Source organism: Oryzias latipes, chromosome 13 (genome assembly GCF_053564925.1).
Source record: "Oryzias latipes strain Hd-rR chromosome 13, Olatipes_Hd-rR_3.1".
NCBI lineage: Eukaryota > Metazoa > Chordata > Actinopteri > Beloniformes > Adrianichthyidae > Oryzias > Oryzias latipes.
In genome coordinates this window covers 31,736,157-31,757,695 of record NC_136249.1, presented here as the reverse complement: position 1 = coordinate 31,757,695, position 21,539 = coordinate 31,736,157, and the positions used below count along the sequence as shown (strand labels likewise).

At 42.8% G+C, this 21,539-nt stretch overlaps 2 protein-coding genes across 8 annotated transcripts in view; both read left to right on the top strand.

Moving 5' to 3' along the window:
* Positions 1–4,409, top strand: part of map4k1 (mitogen-activated protein kinase kinase kinase kinase 1) — an 87,903-nt gene extending 83,494 nt beyond the window's left edge. For all 7 annotated transcript variants that reach the window (XM_078930167.1, XM_023961684.2, XM_078930166.1 and 4 more), the window contains 3 exons: positions 2,209–2,301; positions 2,525–2,651; positions 3,864–4,409. In XM_078930167.1, coding sequence (XP_078786293.1) covers positions 2,209–2,301; positions 2,525–2,651; positions 3,864–3,960 — 317 coding nt within the window. In that variant the 3' untranslated portion in view covers positions 3,961–4,409. The remainder of the gene's footprint in view (positions 1–2,208; positions 2,302–2,524; positions 2,652–3,863) is intronic.
* Positions 4,410–6,616: 2,207 nt separating this feature from the next.
* Positions 6,617–15,384, top strand: zmp:0000000529 (WD repeat-containing protein 20). Its single transcript, XM_011494166.3, has 4 exons — positions 6,617–7,258; positions 11,511–11,693; positions 11,917–13,335; positions 15,186–15,384. Exons 1-4 carry the CDS (start codon positions 6,845–6,847, stop codon positions 15,231–15,233), a joined length of 2,064 nt encoding a protein of 687 aa, XP_011492468.2. The 5' UTR covers positions 6,617–6,844; the 3' UTR covers positions 15,234–15,384.
* Positions 15,385–21,539: the final 6,155 nt, after the last annotated feature.

Here is a 21,539-nt window from a genome sequence, read left to right as displayed (position 1 = left end):
GCCATCTTCTCTCCTCAGTCTAAGTAAGCACACCTCTTCTCGCTCCAGGCAAGGAGGGTGATCTGGTGAGATGCCTCACTCATGTTTCAGAGAACCGGGGTTAAGTTCTTAACCTAAAGTTCTCTTTCAACATTCGTTTCGGTATCTCACTATGGGATGTAGAGACTCCAGTATTGCCAGATAAGCTTACTCCGAAGACCAACAGAGAACAACCAGGCTGATCATACAGGTGTAGGCGTGGACCCCACACCTAGCACTGCGTGAGGCAGCCCTGGTCTAGTGACATCCAATCTATAAAATCTGATGAAAGTGTGAGGTGTTGCCCAACTGGCAGCCATGCACACGTCATCCAGAGAGATGCCCTGAAAAACTGCCCATGATGATGCCATGCCGCGAGTGGAATGAGCGCGCAGGCCTGCCGGGGGTGTTAACCCCTTGCTGTTATAAGCCATGGTTATAGCGCCCACAACCCAGTGTGACAGGCGTTGTTTGGTTATGGGCTTACCTGTGTGAGGAGAAGCCCACGACACAAACAGCTGCTCAGATTTTCTGAAGCCAGCCGTCCTCTCCACATACATGCGCAGCGCCCGCACAGGACACAATGTGTGAAGCCTTTCTTGCTCCGTAGAGGAAAAAGGAAGCGGGTTGAATGCCAAAAACTCAATGGGGTGGTAAGGTATGGTAGGGTTGAAAACCTTGGGCATAAATGCCGGATTATGCGCAGAATAGTACTCAACGGGGAATGACATCACTCGTTTGCGGAACTGGCTAACGTTAACAATGGATGTCAACAACAGTGTTGTCAACAGTGGAGCTCTTTTTGAATTTTTACATTTATTTTCACAAAGGAACCAGCACAATTACAATCTTCTCATTTTAAGAAGGCATTGGAGCCAGGATGTGCTGGGGCCGTGCGCGTGTGTGTAAGAGAGAGGAGAGAGTGCGTGCAGTGCGGGAGGGAGTGAGAGGGGGCAGAGGAAGCGTGTCGGGTGCGCGCACTCGTGTTGTGTGTTACGAAGGAAGGAAAACAGTAATAAAAGAAGGCTTCCCCTAGCAGAACTGCTATTGACTCTTTATTAACCCGCTTTGGAGAATCTAAGGGTCAGAACAGGAAAATGGAACCCCGAAGGAGGATCCGCCTTCGGCCCAGGAGAAGGTTTCCCCTGCGCTTCTGACCACAGTGGGAAAGGAAAATAAGTCATGGCGGGAAAGGTTCAACACCACGCTCGGCCATTTCGCTGGAAATTTGGCCTGGCCGGTCAGACGGAGGTCGCATTTCAAAAGATCGGATCTGTGTCGTTCAGACTGTCATGAAAAGATCAGATTGGTCGCATAGGGGCAATAATATCTGAATTGGGTCGTTTCAGCCTGCGGTGTGAACGTAGCCTTTTAGGTGCCTCTGCGCGGCACGCGCCTCCTGTGCACTGAAACCATGGAAGTCTTCCTCCTCAGTGTCGGATTGGAATAGCGTCAGATATTTTTCGCCACACTCTCTCAGTGTCTCCTTCGTTGTTGCCGTCAGTTTGTCACTCTCATCCTGAGGTAAATTCTCTCCTGAGCTTGCGCTGTTCTCTCCGTCATGCAGCAGATCGGCTTTTCCAAACCTGTTGGTGATGGTGGATTTTTTCACACTGCTTTTAACGATTGCTTTAACTTGAAAGCTACAAAAGTAGCATCTTATAATCCGGAAATTACGGTAAATGACATCCTCATTTTGGGCTTCTGCGTTCAAAACGTTCTCGTGTACACGTCACTACGCACGTTTTTAAGTCCTTTTTGGGGCTCTAAGTATAAAAGTGGAAGTTAAACCAGATTGTGCTTTTGAACAGCGAGGGACTCAGATTTGGTAGCGACAAATAGATGGCGTCCCTTTTAATTTATGGAAGTGCCAAGCGTTTGAAAATTCATGAAGGCAAGGTAAACCTTGCCTTGATTATTATTGAGTTTTTAAGGAAGAATTATAAATAGGGGCAAAAATGAGAATCAGATTTTCAACTTTTGCTAGCTTTTTATTGTGACTTTTGTGTCATTCCTGTGTAGTGTCACTCTAATTCAGATTTGTTGGATTCTCACACATTTTGTTAAAGTTTCAAGTTCTGAGCTTTTGCTCCCCTGTGAGATGCAACAGTGAGGATACCGTAGATCATTTAAAGCTTCACTCACAGCTTTTTGAGAAACTTGATGTTTGACCACGTCTCTCTTCCACAGAGTCGGTCCTTTGTGTTGGTCTGAACGGAGAGGTGAAGAACCTCCATCATCTTCCTCAGCAGACCACTTTCTTCCATGAGATTGAATCTATAGGTAAGAACAAGCAGCTTCAAACTGCAGGTGATTTCTTGCTGTAATTCTTTCCACAAGTGCTTTTTTTTTTTTTGGTTTAGTTACCTGGAAATTTTTAACAATCTGACGTTTTGTTATTTATAAGAGTGGGACATTTAAGATGTATAATTTGGCTTTAAACGTTATTAAACAAGCGGTTGGAGATCCCGTTTCTCCAGTTTTCTCACGGTTTTTGTCTCATCAGTGTTTTTTGAAGACACCCTCCTGACAGTTTGGCGCCATGGTTGGCAGAGGAGAGGAAAAGGTTTCACGGAGGTGCTGGAGGAATTGACTGACCCCCGAAAAATCTACAGAATGGTGAAGTCCCACAGGTACAGCTTTGGACATCTGTTGCTTTCACGTTAGCATAATTCGAGCAGCATTTCTAGAAAGTTGGTACAGTCCGTCTAACGGTCCTGTAAGGCAATGGTCCCCAACCCCCGGGGCGGCAGACCGGTACCGGTTCGTGGGTCATTTGGTACCAGGCCGCACAGAAAGAATAAATAACTTACATTACTGCCGTTTTATTCATTTCAGAATCTGAAAGATGTTTTATTTTGAAAAATCGCCTGATTCTCTTTTACATCCGCTAAAAAAAAAAACCAGGCGCTAGCAAAATGAGTAAAAAACAAACGTCTTTGGAAAGTTTATTTGCCAAGGGGAAAAGACCCAGCCAGGAGACAAAGAGGAGCCTTCGACTTTCAAAAACAAAAGCTACATTTAATAGACAGTACTTCATTTTTGCACCATGAGTGTGGGAAGGGGAGAGGATGATGACACCTGTGCGATGTACGAAAACATGCCTATTTATTTAGAGGCTCAGAGCTCGTCTTATCACGTCTCTGTTCCTCCTTCATCGTAGCGTTGCTGCAATAATCCTCCGCCACATCTTAAAGATGCTTTGTAAAAAGGAGTCAAAGCTTTGTATGACGTCATACCGGTCCGCGGCGTTAAAACGGTTGGGGACCACTGCTGTACGGTGATTCAAATAATTCATTATTTCTATTTCTTGCTTCTAAAGACCATAAGCTTGTATTTTTATAGACAAGAAAGTATATTTATGTGCTGACAAACTCATTCATCTTCTAAATACCTCAAAGATTTAAGTAAGTAAAACATGAAATTCATTTGGATCTTATTGATTTGAGAATTTTTTTTGTAATAAAATGTACTAAAAATCAAAATATCACCAAGATGCCAGCCATATGATACAATATAAAAGAAACCCTCATAACACTCCTATTATTTAATCAACAATAAAATAAAGATAATAAAAGTCTGTTGTAAGTATGGTTGCTAAGTCAAATATGATTATTTACTTTGATGTAGAGACACAGAAATGTCTAATCATGTTTATCAGTGGAAGACTAAACAATAATTCCGTGGTTGCTATGACCCATAATCCTTTGGGAGGATGTAACATCATTGTATCCTTTCATGACTAGACTTTAGTGCTGACATTAGTGGCGTAAAGAGAGGTTTGATTTTTGGTGTCTAAACGTCTGGACCATCTCTGCATAAAAATGGGACTTCTCTCACTGCAGGACCGTCGTCATGGAAACCCATCCAGTAGAGGACCAATCAGGTCTGTCCAACCTGTACGTCCTGGAAATCGCTGAGAAGTATGTGCTGCTGCCATGACCCAGTGCATCATGGGAAACTCCCCACGTTGGAGACTGGCACTGTCAGCCGTTGAAGGGAGACAAAAACAGGAGGCCTTGACATTCTTTCAACGCAGATGCGACCATACCTCTGGATTCTACCTGCTAACCTGTGGAGAAACCCGATGAGATCGTAGTGTCCCCCTCATCCCTATGTTGCTGTTATTTATGCTGTTTTTGTTTTTCACTTGAGATCCAAAAAATGTGAGGAGTATTCCTGAGTCACGAAAAAAAAAAGTGTTGTGCTGACCCTGAAGAGTCACCGTCCTCCTGCCAAAGTATTATTGATCACAGCCTGCAGGGACTCATGCGGCCTCCTTGATGACAGAAGAACTTAAAGGAGCAGAGCCTGCTGGGGGCTCGTGCTGTGCTTTGTGACCTGAGCCTGTGTTCCTGCCATTACACTCAAATAAAGATCACACATTTGAAGGATGCTTGATTTGTACACATCTTTAATTAAATTGTTTGTCCACTTGAAGTGGAAAATAGTGAGAGTGATACCAAAATATGTGTCTCTCATAGCAATGGTAGTCTCATTTGAACAGTGAAAAACAGACACATCAGGAGGAATTTTGGTCCACTATTCTTTACAAATGACTTCTAAATCATTCAGATTTAGTGGCTGTTGCTTGGCATCTCTGAGCGTCAGCTTTTCTATAGGTTTTTTCTATAGGGTTGAGGTCCGGAGACTGTTTTGACCGCTCCGTGACCTTAAGCCATTCCTTGGTTGTCTTGGCTGTTGGTTTTGGGTCATTATCCTGTTGGAAGACTCACCCATGACCCACTTTAAGCCTCCTGGTGGAGGGAAGGAGGTTCTCACTCATGATTTGACAGTACATGACTCCGCCCATCCTCCCATCCACACGGTGCAGAGAAACACAGCCGAAAACATAATCCTTCCACCTCCATGCTTGACAGTGGGGGTGGTGTTCTTGGTGTCGTAGGCAGCCTTTTTCTCTTCCTCCAAACACGACGGGCTGAGTTGATGCCATAAAGTTCCATGTTGGTCTCGTGTGACCACAGCACATTTGGCCAATCACTCACTCAGTCCTGAAGGGTATTGGCAGGTCTGCAGGTGTGCGTTCTTTAGCACACCTGCAAGATGTTAAAGCATTACCAATGGTTTTCTTGGTGACTGTGGTTCCACCTACTTTGAGATCATCAACTGACTCCTCCTGTGTTGACGATCTGACGATCATGGAAACTCAAACAGCTGAGGTCTTATTTGGAGCCCCAGACCCACAGGTGGATTGATGCTCATGATCTTGTATTTTGGCCAAGCTTTACTAACCGTCATCTCCTTCACCTCCAGTTTTTTGCCGATGGTTTAGTAGTCCATCCTGGTCTTTTGCAGGTCTATAATCTTCTCCCATAAAAGATTCACGTCAATCATCTTGTGATCTGTAGTAAAAGCAATTTCCTTGGTCTTTTAATTATGATTGGGCTGTTTTAGGCAACATTTAAATTTAAGAAATCTGTGTTGTTTTGGAGGACATAGTTTCCGGTGAGCAGCAGGAGATCATTAGAAATTCGTGGGCGGGACCGTTTACATGAGTGAGCCCGCGCTTATTTCCCATCATTCCTTTGTTTACGCTCTCTCCTGCTAGTATTGAGCTCTATCTATCTATCTATCTATCTATCTATCTATCTATCTATCTATCTATCTATCTATCTATCTATCTATCTATCTATCTATCTATACATACATACATACATACATACATACATACATACATACATACATACATACATACATACATACATACATACATACATACATACATACATACATATCCTCCATCATGAGGAAAGCATGTTAAAAACCCAATTTTCATTGAAGTGGGTCATTAAACACGTTGAACGCTCTAGTTTTTCCCATGTTGGAGAGTTTGGAGTCTGGCTGATTGTGTGGAGAGGTGATGTAACCCTTGTGCTGTCCTGGGCACTTTAACATTGGGAGTGGGGTCATCTAGACCCACTAGACAGTGTGCTAAACCTTTTTTCTTCGATGATTTGTGATCTTCACTGGTGTCCATGGATTACATGAAATCCTCTCCACCTTTGTCATGCTAGGGATCACATGCCAATGTAAGGATCGGGTCATCTGGACCCCATAGGATAGCAGATTAGTTCAAACCGGTGTCTTCAAATTAGGTTGATCTGGAAAGTCTAATTGGTTTGTGTGTGACTTTCTGAATGGTTACTATAGCAGTTTACATACTTACTACCTACAATTAATCAAAACAAATGTGTTTAGATTATTTAAAGGTAATTTCTTGATTTCCTATCGTTTCAAATGAATCAATATTAGGATGACAGACTGTCCATTTCTTTTTAGGAGGGCAAACCTAAAAAAAACAGCATTTGATAAACAAAAATGCATTTCTTCCAGTGTGGACATTTCATCCTAAAGGATTCCATCTAGGAAGTGTTTTTTTTTGTTTGTTTTTTGTTTTTTTAATCTGGAATGTGTCTTTAAGGCTCTCTGCTCCTGCTGGGTGTCGCTGTTTTTTAAGGGGTAAATCGACCTGACCAAGGCCGGATGTCCTCTCTGTACCCCCCTCCCCGGACCACCGTGGGGGTGTGCAGTGTCGGCCCACCAGGAGACGCAGCATCACGCCTCCGTACCGCCGGATGATCGGAGGCAGAGCCCCGGCGGAGGAAGGCAGATGTTGTCCGCGGCTCCGAGAGGCTGCCTCTGCGGGTTCCTCCTCCAGGCGGCGACCGTAAGATGCGCCGGGGCGGGCCGGGGGTCCTGGTCGGCCTAGCAGAGCTCGGCGGCGGCTGTTGTTCCGTACTTTGAATCGCTATTATTTCCAGGTCACGACGATCGCTGTTTCCTTCGCGGCTCGTTTGCTCTGAAAATGGCCGGAGATGGCGGCGCTCTGAAGGATATCAATGAGATTAAATCGCAGTTCCGGACCAGGGAGGGCTTCTACAAGCTGCTCACCCTCTCCGATTCGCAGCAGCGGGGCGGGCTGCCGCGGGGGCCGTCCGCCGGAGCCACGCTGGGCCCCGGAGCGGGCACCGCTCAGATCCCCGGCGGAGGGGTCGCCGTTTTGCAGGGGCCCGGGGCTGCAGCCGTCGCCGCAGCGGCGGCGGTCGCGGCGTCCGCCTCCTCCAATGCCGCCTCCAACAACTCCCCGACCGGCTTCCTGCCGCCGGTCCGGGTCTCTATGGTGAAGCTGCAGCCCGAAGACCCGGGCGAGGAGTCGGAGCGGGTGTGCTTCAACATCGGCAGGGAGTTGTATTTCTACACCTACACCAACATCAAGAAGGTAAGCTGCCGCCGCGGACACCGGGCTTAGCATAGCCTGCTATCCCGCTAACGCGGCACCTCCGCCGGCCTCAGCTCCGTCATGCTTGCCGCCCCGCTGGAGGTGCTGGCGGTGGAGGATAAGGAGGTGATGCTGGAGGAGGTTCATGATGTAGCCGCATGTTAACGCGGCTCTGCCGGCTCCAGGTCTGAACACTGCAAGGTGAATTATTTATCACTTTATTGACGCGCTGAGATAACCTTAGCGGTGCCCTCTGCAGCAAAGACCTTCCTGTGTGTTCAGTGCAGCGGGGGGGAAAGAAATCACATTTTTGGCATTTTTTGTTTTCAGGAAAAGGCCCAAATGTTCTCAGATATTTTCCAGCTAAGGTGTCGTATTTCACTTCCAAATAATCTCAAATAATCCTAAATTTTGGGCCAAAATAAGATTTTGAATTGATTTTTACCTTCATCAGTTTAACCTGAAATAATCCCATCATGTTTTAAGTTTATTGTGAAGGAATTTTACCAGGGGCAGAGCTACCAGAGGGCCAAGGGGGGCTGCTGCCCCCACCCAGCAAAAAGCTTTGCCTAGTGCTGACTGTCATGCAATTAATTTATTGCACAATTATTATTTTGAGTTGCAATTATTCTTAACCTAATAATTGCTCATTTTGAGATACTTTCCTTTAAATTCATGAGGTCAAAGTAAAGGTCAAATTACAACAAAAACTGACTTCATGAAGATTTCCTGATATAACAGACTTACAACTTTTACTTTTACATTTTTTCATTTGTGATTCTCTGCCACAGAATTTGGCCAGCAATTGTTTAAATCTGCTTCAATTGAATTAAGTTCTGTTTTAACCATTGCTGCATTTCATTCATTTTCTTTCGGCTCATGCTGTATTCATAGTTTGCAGCAGATGTTTTGTGCTTTCTTCCTTCTAAATGAACTGTTCTTGTTTTGTCGCTGTGGTTTACTGCAACATTCAACCTGTTAGCTGAAGATCCCCAGAGCAAACCGTTTGCAAAGAGGGTCTGATTTCATGAAAATATGTGAGGGGTCAGCATTTTTTAAATGCAAATAAATTATATAATGTTTTATTGCAATGGCATACTTTTTTATTTATAAAACAGAAATGCACCTAAATACATTTTTACCTAAATTACTGTGAATTTCATAAATGAAGACCAGAAATAAATAAGTTTGTCTGGTAAAAAAAAATCCTTTCGTAAACACAAAATCTTGGTTCCTGTGAAATATTACACATTATTCACCTCTAAATGCTCAAGGTTGACTTTTATATTTAAACCATGTGTACAGAAAACTAACACAAAAAGTTACCTTTTTCCTGAATTACTGTGGTTTTGATCACAGATATAAATACATTTGTTTTTTTTGTTTGGCCCTAAAGGCTCTGAAGGTTAAGTCGCCACAGGATGTTGTCAACGTAATTTATCCAATTGCAATCCAAAAATCATTGACAGTGATGTAGACATAACATTATTGATTTTTATGAGTCTGTGGGCCGGGATTTGGACATGCCTTTTCAGAGTCTAAAGCAGTGTTTTTCAACCAGTGTGCCGCGGCACACTAGTGTGCCGTGGGAGATGGTCAAGTGTGCCGTGGAGAAATTACCCTCATTAATCATTCACTGATCTAAAAACATTTTCCATCTCCAGGAAATCAGCTCTTTGTTCATCCAAACAGGCCCTGATAAAACACTGAGTAGTGAGGAATATAAAAGATCTTAAAATTACTTTTTCTTTGTGTTTATTTGATTCTATTAAAGACATTTTGATAAGAATGACGGTATTTACCTGCAGCTATAGCGGTTTGCGGAAAAGTCCCGCCCCTTTACCTGTCTCCGCCAATCATTGTTGAAGGCTTAATCACATGTCAGCAGTCTGACCAATCAGAAGTGGTTAAAGTCTTCACTTCCTTGTTCTTAATTCTGCTGATAAAGTCTCTAAGTTTCCAACAAAAATACCAGCTAAAGCTCGTCTTTAGCGGTGTAGCTTTCCACAGAGTCCGGTGTCAGACCGTGAACAAAACAATGAAGCTCACAGACGCGAGTCTTTCTGCCCTTTTTCGGCAGTTTTCACACTACATCTCCCATGATGCATTGGCTTAAAGGGCCAGTGTCCGAGCGCACAATGAGTGCGCGTGAAATGTCTAGAAACCTCAACGGACAAACAAACAGTTTTTTCTAATTTTCTAATTTAACTTTTATTTCATCTCTTAGAAAAAACAGCCGCAACGTCCTGCTTTTTTGGCCACAATTATCACAAAATGCACGTGAGATTGCGGGGGGCTGTCGATCAATAGAGACCATGAATTTCTGCTTATTTTTTTTTTTTTTTTTGGATGCTGGTGTGCCGCGGGATTTTTGTCAAGGTTAAAGTGTGCCGTGGCTCAAAAAAGGTTGAAAAACACTGATCTAAAGCTATAGAAACACCAGGCCTTTGACACCCGCTCTTGATTGCACGTTTAGCCCATGGTGTTCACACTGGACATGCAGGGAGGGTCTTCTCCGTCTTTTTCTTTTACTACTGTTTACCAGCTCATGTCCGCTACCTACAGTTGGAAGAGGCTCGGTGCTCTATTCCGATACATAAAAGACTTGGTTAAAAGTCAATCCAGGTCAAACTTTGATCAAGTAGGGACTCTGATTTGGTAGTGACGTATGCATAACGTTCCTTTAAATTCACACAAGTGCCAGCTGTTTGAAAATTGATCATTGAAGGTGCCATGAGTTAAGTGTGGTTTTTATTAGGTTGAATTAATATTGTTTTTGTTTGTGTTTTGATTCTAGTATTATTGGCGGTAATCACCTTGTGGGTCACATGTTTGTGGGCGGAGACATTGGGTGCTTTTAACTCACCTGTGGTTTGTCCCCATGTAAGATAGAAGGGGGGGGGGGCTGGGTTGTCGTATTTTTTGTTGATCGCTTTTTTGCTGTTTCGCTTTTGTGCGTTCTTCTTGATTTTTTGCTTTTTTCACTTTTTGATCACAATATAATAAGTGGATTTAATTACCTTTTTCACTATTAAAAAGTTCAGACTGCGAACTTTGTTATGCTTCATGGTTTTTTTTTTAGCGCAACATTCAATAACCGGACCCAGCATCAGCCTCTCAGCCACTCTTTGTTTTTGAAGTCGCTACAATCATAATTCTGGCTTGTGCACGGCCGGAATTGTACGTCACTAAGTCTTTCATATATCGGAATAGAACTGTGAAAGAAAAAAACCTGGAGCGACATTTGCACCGCTTTGACATTTCACACCAAGCTAGGCCTGCACAATAAATCGCACATTTATCTGTATCCCGACATCAAGCTGTGCAATGCGCATATCGCAAAAGATAGCGAAAATTGCAGTAAATGGTCACCTTAAATGTGCTAAAACAATCTTATGGCAGCTTGAAGGATTCAACGAATCAAATAAATCCTTTTATGCATTTGACCAATCGGATGGAGCTCTTTTATGTTAGATGCTCACCTCCTATGTAGACATGGGTCATTTGGAGTATAATCTATGTTTTGTTGACTCTCGTTTAAATTAAACTTGCAGTGAAAGGGAAATTATGTTTTTGGTTGTTTTTCTAGTTGTTTATGCATCGCAAGTCATCACAATATTGATCATTAACATCGCAATTCCCGGGTTTTCCTCATATCGTGCAGCCCTACACCAAGCCTTCACTAACTATAGGTGGCGGACATGTGCAATTAAACGGTAGAAGAAGAAGCCCCTCCATGCTTGTCCTGTGTGAACACCACGGGGTAAAGGTGTGTTTTGGGTTTCCGGCCCTCTCGTGATGCTTCACAAGGTTTTCGGGCTCTACGTACAAGACTGCCTTCCTAAACGCTCATCTTATGTTGACTTTAAAGTTGCAAGATTTCACTTTTTCTTACATCTTTTAATTCACAATAATCTTTGCTGTCCCTTATCAAAAAGTACTACACTTGAAGTTTATTTAGTATTCTGGAATATAGCAATTATAGGCATACTATAGAGCATGTACATGTAGATTAGGAAGTAAACTAACTAAATACTTCTTGTGAATAAATTAGAAACTTCTACGTTTATAACATATCGATTAGTATATAAAAAATAAACTTCAAGTATACTGCCTCACTTTTAGTGATGGACTTGTGTGATTTTGTTCATTACGTCTTTTGAGAAACTAAGAGTTTGTCTTCTTCAGTCCTTGCTCCTGTGGTTTTGGTTTAGGTTTATAAACGGTTGTTTCTCCTGCTGCTCTCCCGCAGGCTGTGGATCTCAGTAAGCCCATAGATAAGAGAATCTACAAGGGCACGCAGCCGACGTGTCACGATTTCAACCAGTACTCGGCCACGGCGGAAAGCGTGGCGCTCATCGTGGGTTTCTCGGCCGGGCAGGTCCAGTATCTCGACCCCATCAAGAAGGAAACCAGTAAGCTCTTCAACGAGGAGGTGAGATGTTTGCTTTGGTTCTTGCTGTGTGTGATGCTTTAGCCCCTCATCAGCCGCTTATAAATTTAGAAGGATGAGGGTGTTTGTGTGCAGGACTGCATGAAGACTTCTTGGTACTTGCGTTCCGCCTCCTCGCTCGAGTATTTGTTTTTTCTTTCAAGGACTGAGAGGAGCCCAGGAAGAAATTATGAAACTTCTCCCTGTCTCCTTGTTTTCCCCCCAGAGACTGATCGACAAATCAAAGGTGACGTGTCTGAAGTGGCTCCCCAAGTCGGAGAACCTGTTCCTGGCCTCCCACGCCAGCGGCCACCTCTATCTCTACAACCTGGACCACCCGTGTGGCACCACGGCCCCGCAGTACTCTCTGCTCCGTCAGGGCGAAGGCTTTGCCGTCTACGCCTGCAAAACCAAGACGCCCCGAAACCCATTGTTGCGGTGGGCTGTGGGCGAGGGAGGCCTGAACGAGTTTGCGTTCTCTCCAGACGGCGTCCACGTGGCGTGCGTGGGCCAGGACGGGTGCCTGCGTGTCTTTCACTTTGACTCTATGGAGCTGCAGGGCGTCATGAAGAGCTACTTTGGTGGGCTGCTGTGCGTGTCGTGGAGTCCAGACGGGAAATTTCTCGCCACTGGAGGGGAGGATGACCTGGTGACCGTGTGGTCGTTCGCTGAAAGCCGCGTGGTCGCAAGGGGCCACGGCCACAAATCTTGGGTAAATGTGGTGGCGTTCGATCCCTTCACAACGTCTTTGGAGGACGAGGAGCCCATGGAGCTCAGTGGCAGCGAGGAGGACCTCCACCAGGGGGCGCCAAATAACTCCATGCACTTTGGCCGGGTTCGAACGAGCAGCACGCTGTCGCGGCTTTCTCGCCACAGCTCTAAAGGTGGCGGTTCGTCGTCAGTCACGTACCGGTTCGGCTCGGTGGGGCAGGACACCCAGTTTTGTCTGTGGGACCTGACGGATGACGTTTTGTACCCCCGCCTGCCGCTGTCCCGGGCTTTTACTAACACTTTTGGGCCTTCATTGCCCAACTCTGGGAGTGGGGGGGTCAACAGCACTTCTGTTGGGGTTGGTAGCGGAGGTGTTGAGGGACACCATCATCCTCCTAACACCAACACTGGCACCTCCAACCCACCCACGCTTCCCCTCCCGCTCCCACGTTCCTTGTCCCGCTCCAACTCTCTTCCTCACCCTGCGGTTGCAAATGCCTCCAAGAGCCAAGGCGCTCCCGAGGGTGGAGGAGGAGGAGGGGGAGGAGGAGGAGGAAGCAGCGGCAGCGGGGGTGGGAACACCACGCCGTTTAGCATCGGCCGCTTTGCCACCCTATCCCTTCAGGAGCGCAAGTCGGACAAGTCTGGGGGCAGCGGCGGGGTGGAGAAGGAGCACAAGCGCTACCACAGCTTGGGCAACATCAGCAAAAGCAACGACAAGATCAACGTGGCGCCGCGGTGCAACCGACTGGACGGCGCCAAGGTCCTAGGCACCACCCTGTGCCCGCGTATGCACGAGGTGCCGCTCCTGGAGCCCCTAGTTTGCAAGAAGATTGCACACGAGAGGCTGACAGTCCTGGTGTTCATGGACGACTGCATCATCACAGCCTGCCAGGAGGGACTTATCTGCACCTGGGCCCGGCCGGGAAAATCGGTAACCCTCTAAAATCTACCTAAATTTCATTCTGCATTTATCTTTTTAGAATAATGCAACATTAAATTCACATGAAAAAAAATATATATATATATATGTGTGTGTGTATATGTATATGTTTTAAATAATTTTTCATTGCTACTTAAAAACTGCTTACATAACTAAAATTAAAATGCAAAGAGGGGATTGCATTTTCATTTTCACATCCACCCTTCGAATAGTGTCGAATAATTCAATTCGACTTCCAGAGGGGAGGCGGGGCGATGACGTCAGTGCTATCTCCGTGTGTCCGGCTGCTAACAGACACGGTGGTTCGTCCAATCCCCCCCCCCGACAAGCTTTTTTTCTTCGGACCGGCAGCCGCCTTCGCATAGTGGAGCGCAAAGCCCCGTGACCCGGAGCTCCCGAAGGCGGAAGCGCTGTTACGATCTGAGAAACCATCATATGAATTTGTGTTTCCAGTGGTGTCCAGAACAAAATAAGGGCTGATGTCATTCCCACATATTTACATCCGAGATGCTCATTGCCCATTCGGAGTTTTAAGTACCTCCATGGCTAATGTTTGAGGCACATATTAGCCTAATGCTAACCCGTCTTTAGGGTCCTCCTTGCAGCTGAGAAAAAAGCACTGACCGCACGGATTAAAAAAAAAAATGAGCAAGCAGGCCCTGAATAATAATCACAAGATAGAAGATCGTCTCCTGCAGCTTGGCGCTGATTTTGCTTTACGAAAACAGCTGAAGCCCCATCAACAGCTATAGCAGATTTCGCCATGCTACACGTTGGCTGGTTGGACAAACACGCACTCAGCTTCGCGCTTGAGTCAAAAAATGCAGCTTCATTTTGAAAATGAAAAAGCATTTCTGGTTTTGACTATTATTTTTAATTATGCTACACAATCGTTTCCATAGTCCTGTCCAACAACTGAGCAAAGGGCTTTTGTGTTGGACAGATTTTATTATTACAATAAAAATAAATGAACACATTTTTTGAACATCTAATGAACCTCAAATGCTTAAAGCAGTACTGAAAAAAAATGATTTAATAGTAGTCCAAAAGTAATCTGGGTTATTAGTGACTTGTTAAACTGTTTTCTCTGGCGCCATCTGGTGGGGGTAAACTGCCACTACAGAAAAGTCCGACTGCGTTAAGCATGTGAGCCGTTTCCCCACAGAAAGTGGGCCAGAACCTTTTAAGGGTGGACGTGAAACAGCTCGTGTGATTTAAAAATAAAACAAAGCATTTTTATTTTTATATGTTTTCATTTCGGTTTTTTATTGTTATTATTTCAAATTACAGATTTTAAAATAAAAAAACACGAGAAAGTAATTTTTTTGTGATTTCCGCAACCACCTTTTATTATATTTGTTTATTTATTTATTTTATTGATTGCAATGCGCTTCCATACGTTCCTGTTCAGAGCTAATTTCAATCAATGCATGACATTTCCATTTGACTAACCAATAGAAAGTGTAAAATGTCACAAAAAGTGAACGTTTGTTTTTAGAGTTGCCAGAGTTCCTCCACAGGTGAGCTTTAAAAATTAAATAAGATCACCAGAGGAAACACACAGGTCAGGTCATTTGTTGTTTGTATCTGAATCCACTTTAGTTAATCAACAAGTGAACATAAAGAATTTTTTAAATCAACAATGAAAGTTCTAGTTTAACATACATTTAAAAAAGTTAAAAGAGATAAGAAATAGAATAAAAGACAGTTGCTGTGATTCCATCATCTTTCTGTCTGATGAGAATCCAAGGATTTCATCCACAAATCTCTGAGCTCCCAAAATACTGTTGATGGTTTTGTGAGGATCTGTTTGTGTTAATTTCTGGTTTCTTTTGTCTCAGAACTTGACAGCACAGAATGGGAACTCCCCGAGCGGCACCGTGGTATAGCTGGAGGAGAACATTTGCACCGATTTACCCCCCCCCCCCCCCACACACACACACACACACACACACACCTCCTTCATCATGGACTTTCCTGACTGATGCAGTCTCCTACAAAAGTTCCCACGGAGGAACCCCCCCCACCCTTCCTGGGCAGAATTAAACCTGCGGTGTGACTCTGCTTTCTGTGAAGCCGAAGAGGGAAACTTTTCCTGAAGCATAAACTTAACCAAGAAACGTATTTGCTTTATTTATTTATTTTAAACTTCCACTCCGATCATTTTTTAATCTTTTTTCAAAAGGCGTTCCCAGTGGTCTTTTAAAAAACGATTATGCCATTTTTTACACCAAAAACAGGAAAAACCTTTGACGTTTTCTAGGACATAGTTTCTGCTTAGCGGCAGGAGTTCAATTCAATTTTATTTGTCTTGCCCAAATTCACAAAAACAATCATCTCGATGGGCTTCGTACCGGTAATTATAAAGTGAACATACAATCAATAGGAACATAGATGTTGGCACAAAGCAACCCCGCCTCTATGAGGTTCCATTTGTGCCAAAAATCTGTTTTTGTGTCCACTGTCTATGTCTTTGGTCGTCCCACTTTGTCGTCAGGACTTAGCAACCGTTGCTACTGTCGATAGCTACTGTCGATAGCTACTGTCGATAGCTATTGTCGTTAGCTACTGTCGTTAGCTAGGGTGTTTGCTGCTGTCGTTAGCTACGACGTTTCCCCGTGTTTTGTCGTTAGATGTTCTCGTTTTTCAAATTTTGCCAAAGTCGTCAGAAAAGTCCTTTGTAAGGCCGGTAAATTTTTTCCTTTACTACCACGGAACGAAAAAGAAATGTTTATCAAAGCAGACGTCAGGGTTAACCATGACAACACGTTTTTAAGATGAACTTTATTTTGATATTCCCTCAAACGCGTATTGCCAGAAAGGGGGGGGGGGGGGGCTTGCATACAACGCTTGAAACGAAAACAAAGTGGCGCATTACCGCCACCACCTGATCTGGAGGCGAACTACTTCTATTTAACGCGGAGAATGACACATAATAATTATGAACATTTTACGAAGACTATTTATGAATGTGCTGTGTTCTGATCATGAAAAACGTGGTTGATTTATTAATAATAAAATTACAAACACATTGGTGTTGATTTAATGTATTTGTTCAGAAATAAACCCTCAAGTCATTAGTCCATGGCAATATTTATTTTTTTGCCGCTGAACGATTTACGGGGGCCTTGCAAGGAGGCCTTTAAAATATCTTTGATGAGTTACCTTCTCAAATTTTAGTGGGTCGAGTCACTAATTATGAATATAACAGTCGAAAACTGACTGGTTTTTGAGCTTTTCTTTTTAATCTATTTATGTGACCATGAGATGGCGCACTCGGGACCACATAAGGCTCTTATTAGCCCGTCTGATCCTCGTTTATCCATCAGATTTGTAACAACATATTTTATAAAGATCAGTCATTTTTCAAAATAATTTGAAATAATAGTTTCATCACAAGATTAAATTAAAGCCATACTCTAAATAACTTTAAACGGGAACGTGAAACCGTTGTACGCTGCACCCCCCCCCCCTTTCTGGCAGTGCGCGTTTGCAGGATTGTCAATAAAGGTTTTTTTTTTTTTAAAGTGTTTTGTTCCGTGATAATACGGGAAACAATTTATCGACCGTACAAAAGACTTCTCTGACGACCTTTGCAAAATTTGAAATACAGCAAGATCTAAGGACACGACATGGTGAAAGAACGTAGCAAACGACACTAGCAACGGTTGCTAAGGATCTTCCTGACGACACGTGAAACGACGTAGCAGACGACACTAGCAACGGTTGCTAAGGATCTTCCTGACGACATGGCGAGACGACGTAGCAAACGACACTAGCAACGGTTGCTAAGGATCTTCCTGACGCCGTAGTTAGACGACATGGGATAAGGACAATGACAAAGATAAAGTTTAAGGATAAAGCAAGCATATACATCACAAAGTTAATACAAAGTAATAATCAAAGAATCATGGGCATGCAGAAGATATTGCTTAGTAATACATAGACATGAACCAATGTAAAATGAACTCGTTCAATAGACATAGACAATGAGCCCAAAGCATAGACAGTGGACGCAAAAACACGATCAGTGGACATAGACAATGGACCAAAGACATAACAGTAGACGCAAAAACACATTTTGATATTTTTGGCACAAATGGAACCTCATACGCCTCCCCCTTCCCATCACCTAAGACTTAAAGCATCGGCAACGCCTGTTCAAGGGTTCACTTTCAATTAAAAAAATCCATGTAAAAGCACTTTTCCAGTTTCGACTTTCCAAACTTTCACGTTCACGCTTAGATTTGCACATTTCTAGGACTTCTTCGGCCTCTACGCACAAAAAAATGCGGCCATTTAACTTAAGTTGCTAGTTAAACCAGGTCCAACTTCACGTATAGCTTCCCTTTTAATTCATTAAAGTGCAAATGTTTAAAAATAGTCTGCTCCTTATACTCAGATATGCTATTATAAGCTTAATTTTCTTTATATATATATATATATATATATATATATATATATATATATATATATATATATATATATATATATATATATATATCCGGCGTTAAAATGCAACAAAAAAGTTTAAAAACACGTTTTTCATCGGAGTGGGTCTTTTAAAAATGTCAAGTTTTTAGTAAATATTTGTCTTTTCTTTCGTTTGACCTTAAAAAACGTTTCTCGGTTAGAGTTTCCCTCCTCGCCACAGACCCCCCCCCCCTCCCTCCCTGCAGTAAGTCTGCGCCCTCTGAAGGAACAAAGCGCCCCCAAACACCCCCACCACCACCACACCTCGCAAAAGCCGCGGCCACTGTATTTAAGTTATTTATTTTATCACAAGACTGTAGTAATTTATACTGTAAATGATGAAAATCCTCTATAAATAGACGAACAGAAGAACTTTGCAGCAGCGAACATGAAGATTATATGAAGATGCTTCTATTGTACATAACTGCTATAACACGAGTGTCTGCTGCTTTAAGGAGCGGGAAGATGTTTTCATTCGGCGTGATGGTCTGTCAGCGTGTCGGGGATCGACCCCCCCCCCTGAAGAGGCGGAGCACCAACAAACACTCTTACACATTCCAGAGTAGTTCACAAACACAGTCCTGTTCTGCTGTAGCATCTTATTTATGTGTCTTGATTTCCTGTTGCACCTGACTTGCCTCTTGCAAGAATTTGCACATAAAATAAATTCGCAGTCCAACCTGATCTGCCAAAAGTGACGTGTCTGTCTTCCTGTCTGACTGGATCCAGCAGTTGTAGATCTGGGTTCACCCCCACTTTAGCCCTTGTGCTATCCTATGACCCCACCCTTACTTTGACGAGTTCTCCCTACCATAACAAAGGTGGAAAGGTTTCATATAATCCATGGACACCAGTGAACATCACAAATCATTGAAGAAAAAAGGTTCAGAGCACTGTCTAGTGGGTCTAGATGACCCAACTCCCAATGTTAAAGTGCCTAGGACAGCAGAAGGGTGAACCAGATGTCGATTTGTTTGAAAACTTTATTTAAACAATTGTGCACACACTTTTTTTTAACCACACAAAAGAACTAAAAGGAAAGTCTCATAATGATTCCTAGGGAGAATGTCACCATAGCAACCATGCAAAATTCAGGTCAGTAGAGCTGCCGAACATCTGCAGGCAATAATAAATGCTGTTACACAGATTCCTCACGGCGGGAAGATGATGAATTCTCTTGAAAGAAACCAGATTTTTCCTTTGTGGTGGCGCCACCGTGTGTTTAAAAAGGAAACACTATAAATAATATTTTTGCTGACCAATAAAAGTTATTAAAAATGTTTACATTCAATGGTTTTCCCATGGTAACCTACCAACAAATAAACCTAAATAACTCTCAAACAGCACCTGGTTGCACCACACTGATCTTAGTTTAAGCCTGTTGATGTTGATGTGACGACCAAAAATCTGGTTCCTAAGGAAAACTTAAAAGTGTAGTTTTCAGCAGAGAAAAACATTTGCCAGATATGTTTATCCCTTGTGCTATCTTAGATGACCCCACCCTTACATTGACGTGTTCTCCCTACCATGACAAAGGTGGATAAAGGTGGAAAGATTTCATGTAATCCATGGACACCAGTGAAGATCACAAATCATTGAAGAAAAAAGGTTCAGAGCACTGTCTAGTCTAGTGGGTCTAGATGACCCAACTCCCAATGGTAAAGTGCCTAGGATAGCACAAGGGTTACTAAATCTAAAGTGCGGTTGCTATGGAGCCTTTGCCTTCATTTTGACCTGGATGAAGACACTTTCATGCATGTCGGTTGGTCGACTTAATCTGAAGCAACGGCTGTCTAAAGCTTTTATTCTGTGGTTTGCTCACCAAAATAAAAGCTTATAATTCTCATGTATCTCGCATCCATTCAATGCAAAAATAAAATAATCAGAAAGTAAAGATGTTGCTAGCTGAACACATCTCATTTATAATGTTAAAGATGTGGATGAGGCCGGCGGGAACAATGGCTGCTAAGCAAAACGGGAAATTTTAATGCATAACTGATGCTACAACAGTCTCTAGTGGCCAGTGGGGTGGCCATGTGTCAGCCCCCCTAACCACCTCCTGGTGGCGCCACTGTCAGGTGGTAAACATGCTCTGTGCTCTCGGTGAGCTGACGGTTTTTTCCTCCACGTTGTCTCCGCTTTCAGACCACAGAGCAGTTTTTGGGACTGCTGGAGTCCACTGCTTCTGTTTCTGAGCTGCCCTCAAGACGTTGATGCGGGTTCTGTTGTCATAGCAACTGCATGTCTGAAAAACCCCACTTGGGTTCAGGACCAAATCGATTGCTTCATCAGAAGATAAAAAAACAATTACTGCCTGATATAATCCATTTTTGGAGCAGTCTCTTATTGCTATTGGAGAATGGGATTAACACACATTTAATCAGAAAAAATGTGTTTTTTTTAAACTGAGCAAATTTAAATCTACAATTAGGTTTCCTCAATTGTCCTTTTTAAGTAAAAGTCCAAAAATTTTTAATCATACAATACATTTTTAACCTTTAAAAAAGGAAGGAAATTCTCTATTGGACTGAAGTTTTTTCAGTGATATCACATTGACAGGATTATTGACAGGAACGTGAGCCCAAACCCTCTGAGTGGCTTAGTTGGAATTTTTCCCTATCAAAATTTCAAAGGGACTCCTTCGCCTTTATGACTCTTCTTGCTAGGAGATCAATTCTGTTAAAGTGGAAATCACCACAATCCCCATCATCTTCGCAGTGGCTCAAGGATGTTCTACTTCCTCAAGTTGGAAAAGACAAGAATGACATTGAATGGTTCCTCTGATAAATTTGAACAAAAGTGGCGTCCATTATTCCAAACGACACAGCAAGTACAATTCTATTCTTTTCCAGACTAAATCACTTGTTCTGGGGGCTCCCCTTTGCCTGATTTTATCCCATGGATGTGATTACTTTTTGCTTATTTTAATCTACTCTTCTGAGAAATCTGGGCATGTGTTAAGTTACAATTGTTGAAACCTATTATATTTTCGAAAGCTTTACAAGAGAGGGTTGGTGCAGTTTTGTGTGTATCTTTTTGTTGTTGTTTTTGTTTTGTTTTCAGCTCTTTTATTTCATAGAAAAATATTGTGCAAAAGTACCTTTATTTCAATGATTTTATGAAGATTTTATACAATTTCTGCATAAAACAAATAAAGTTTGAAAAAAAGGAAGGAAATTCACATTTTTTTTAAATTGTAGATAAAAAAACAAATCCACAAACTATTCAATATATTCATAAATTGTAAAAAAAACTTGTAAAAGTTTAAAGTTATGGTAATTAATATGTAATTCCATACATCAGATGTCATTAAGTGGGGGGGGGGGTTCCTCCCACATGTTGAGCATAAGTGAGTTGAACAGTAGAATTAAAATAAAATATTTATATTAAGTTCAGTGTGAAGGTTTTTTTTTTATTTCGCTTTAAATTAGTTTGAAAAAAAAAGTGAATCTATGCTAAAGCTGTTCAAACGTGTGGAAACATGAAGATGTTTTAAAAAAAATACTTTTTTTTACTGGTGATGTCCGCGGGTGTTTTGCATGTGGCTCAGGACCGGGCCCTCCAGTCTGGTCCTAAGGGGCCTCTGCTTTGCATATTTCATTTATTTATCTGCACAAACATCTGCTTAAAAAACTGTCATTAACAGACTTCTGTAGGCACTCAGAAACACAACCGTCTGGTTTAATTCTGTGGAGTTTATTTTATTCCAGATGCTTGCTAGA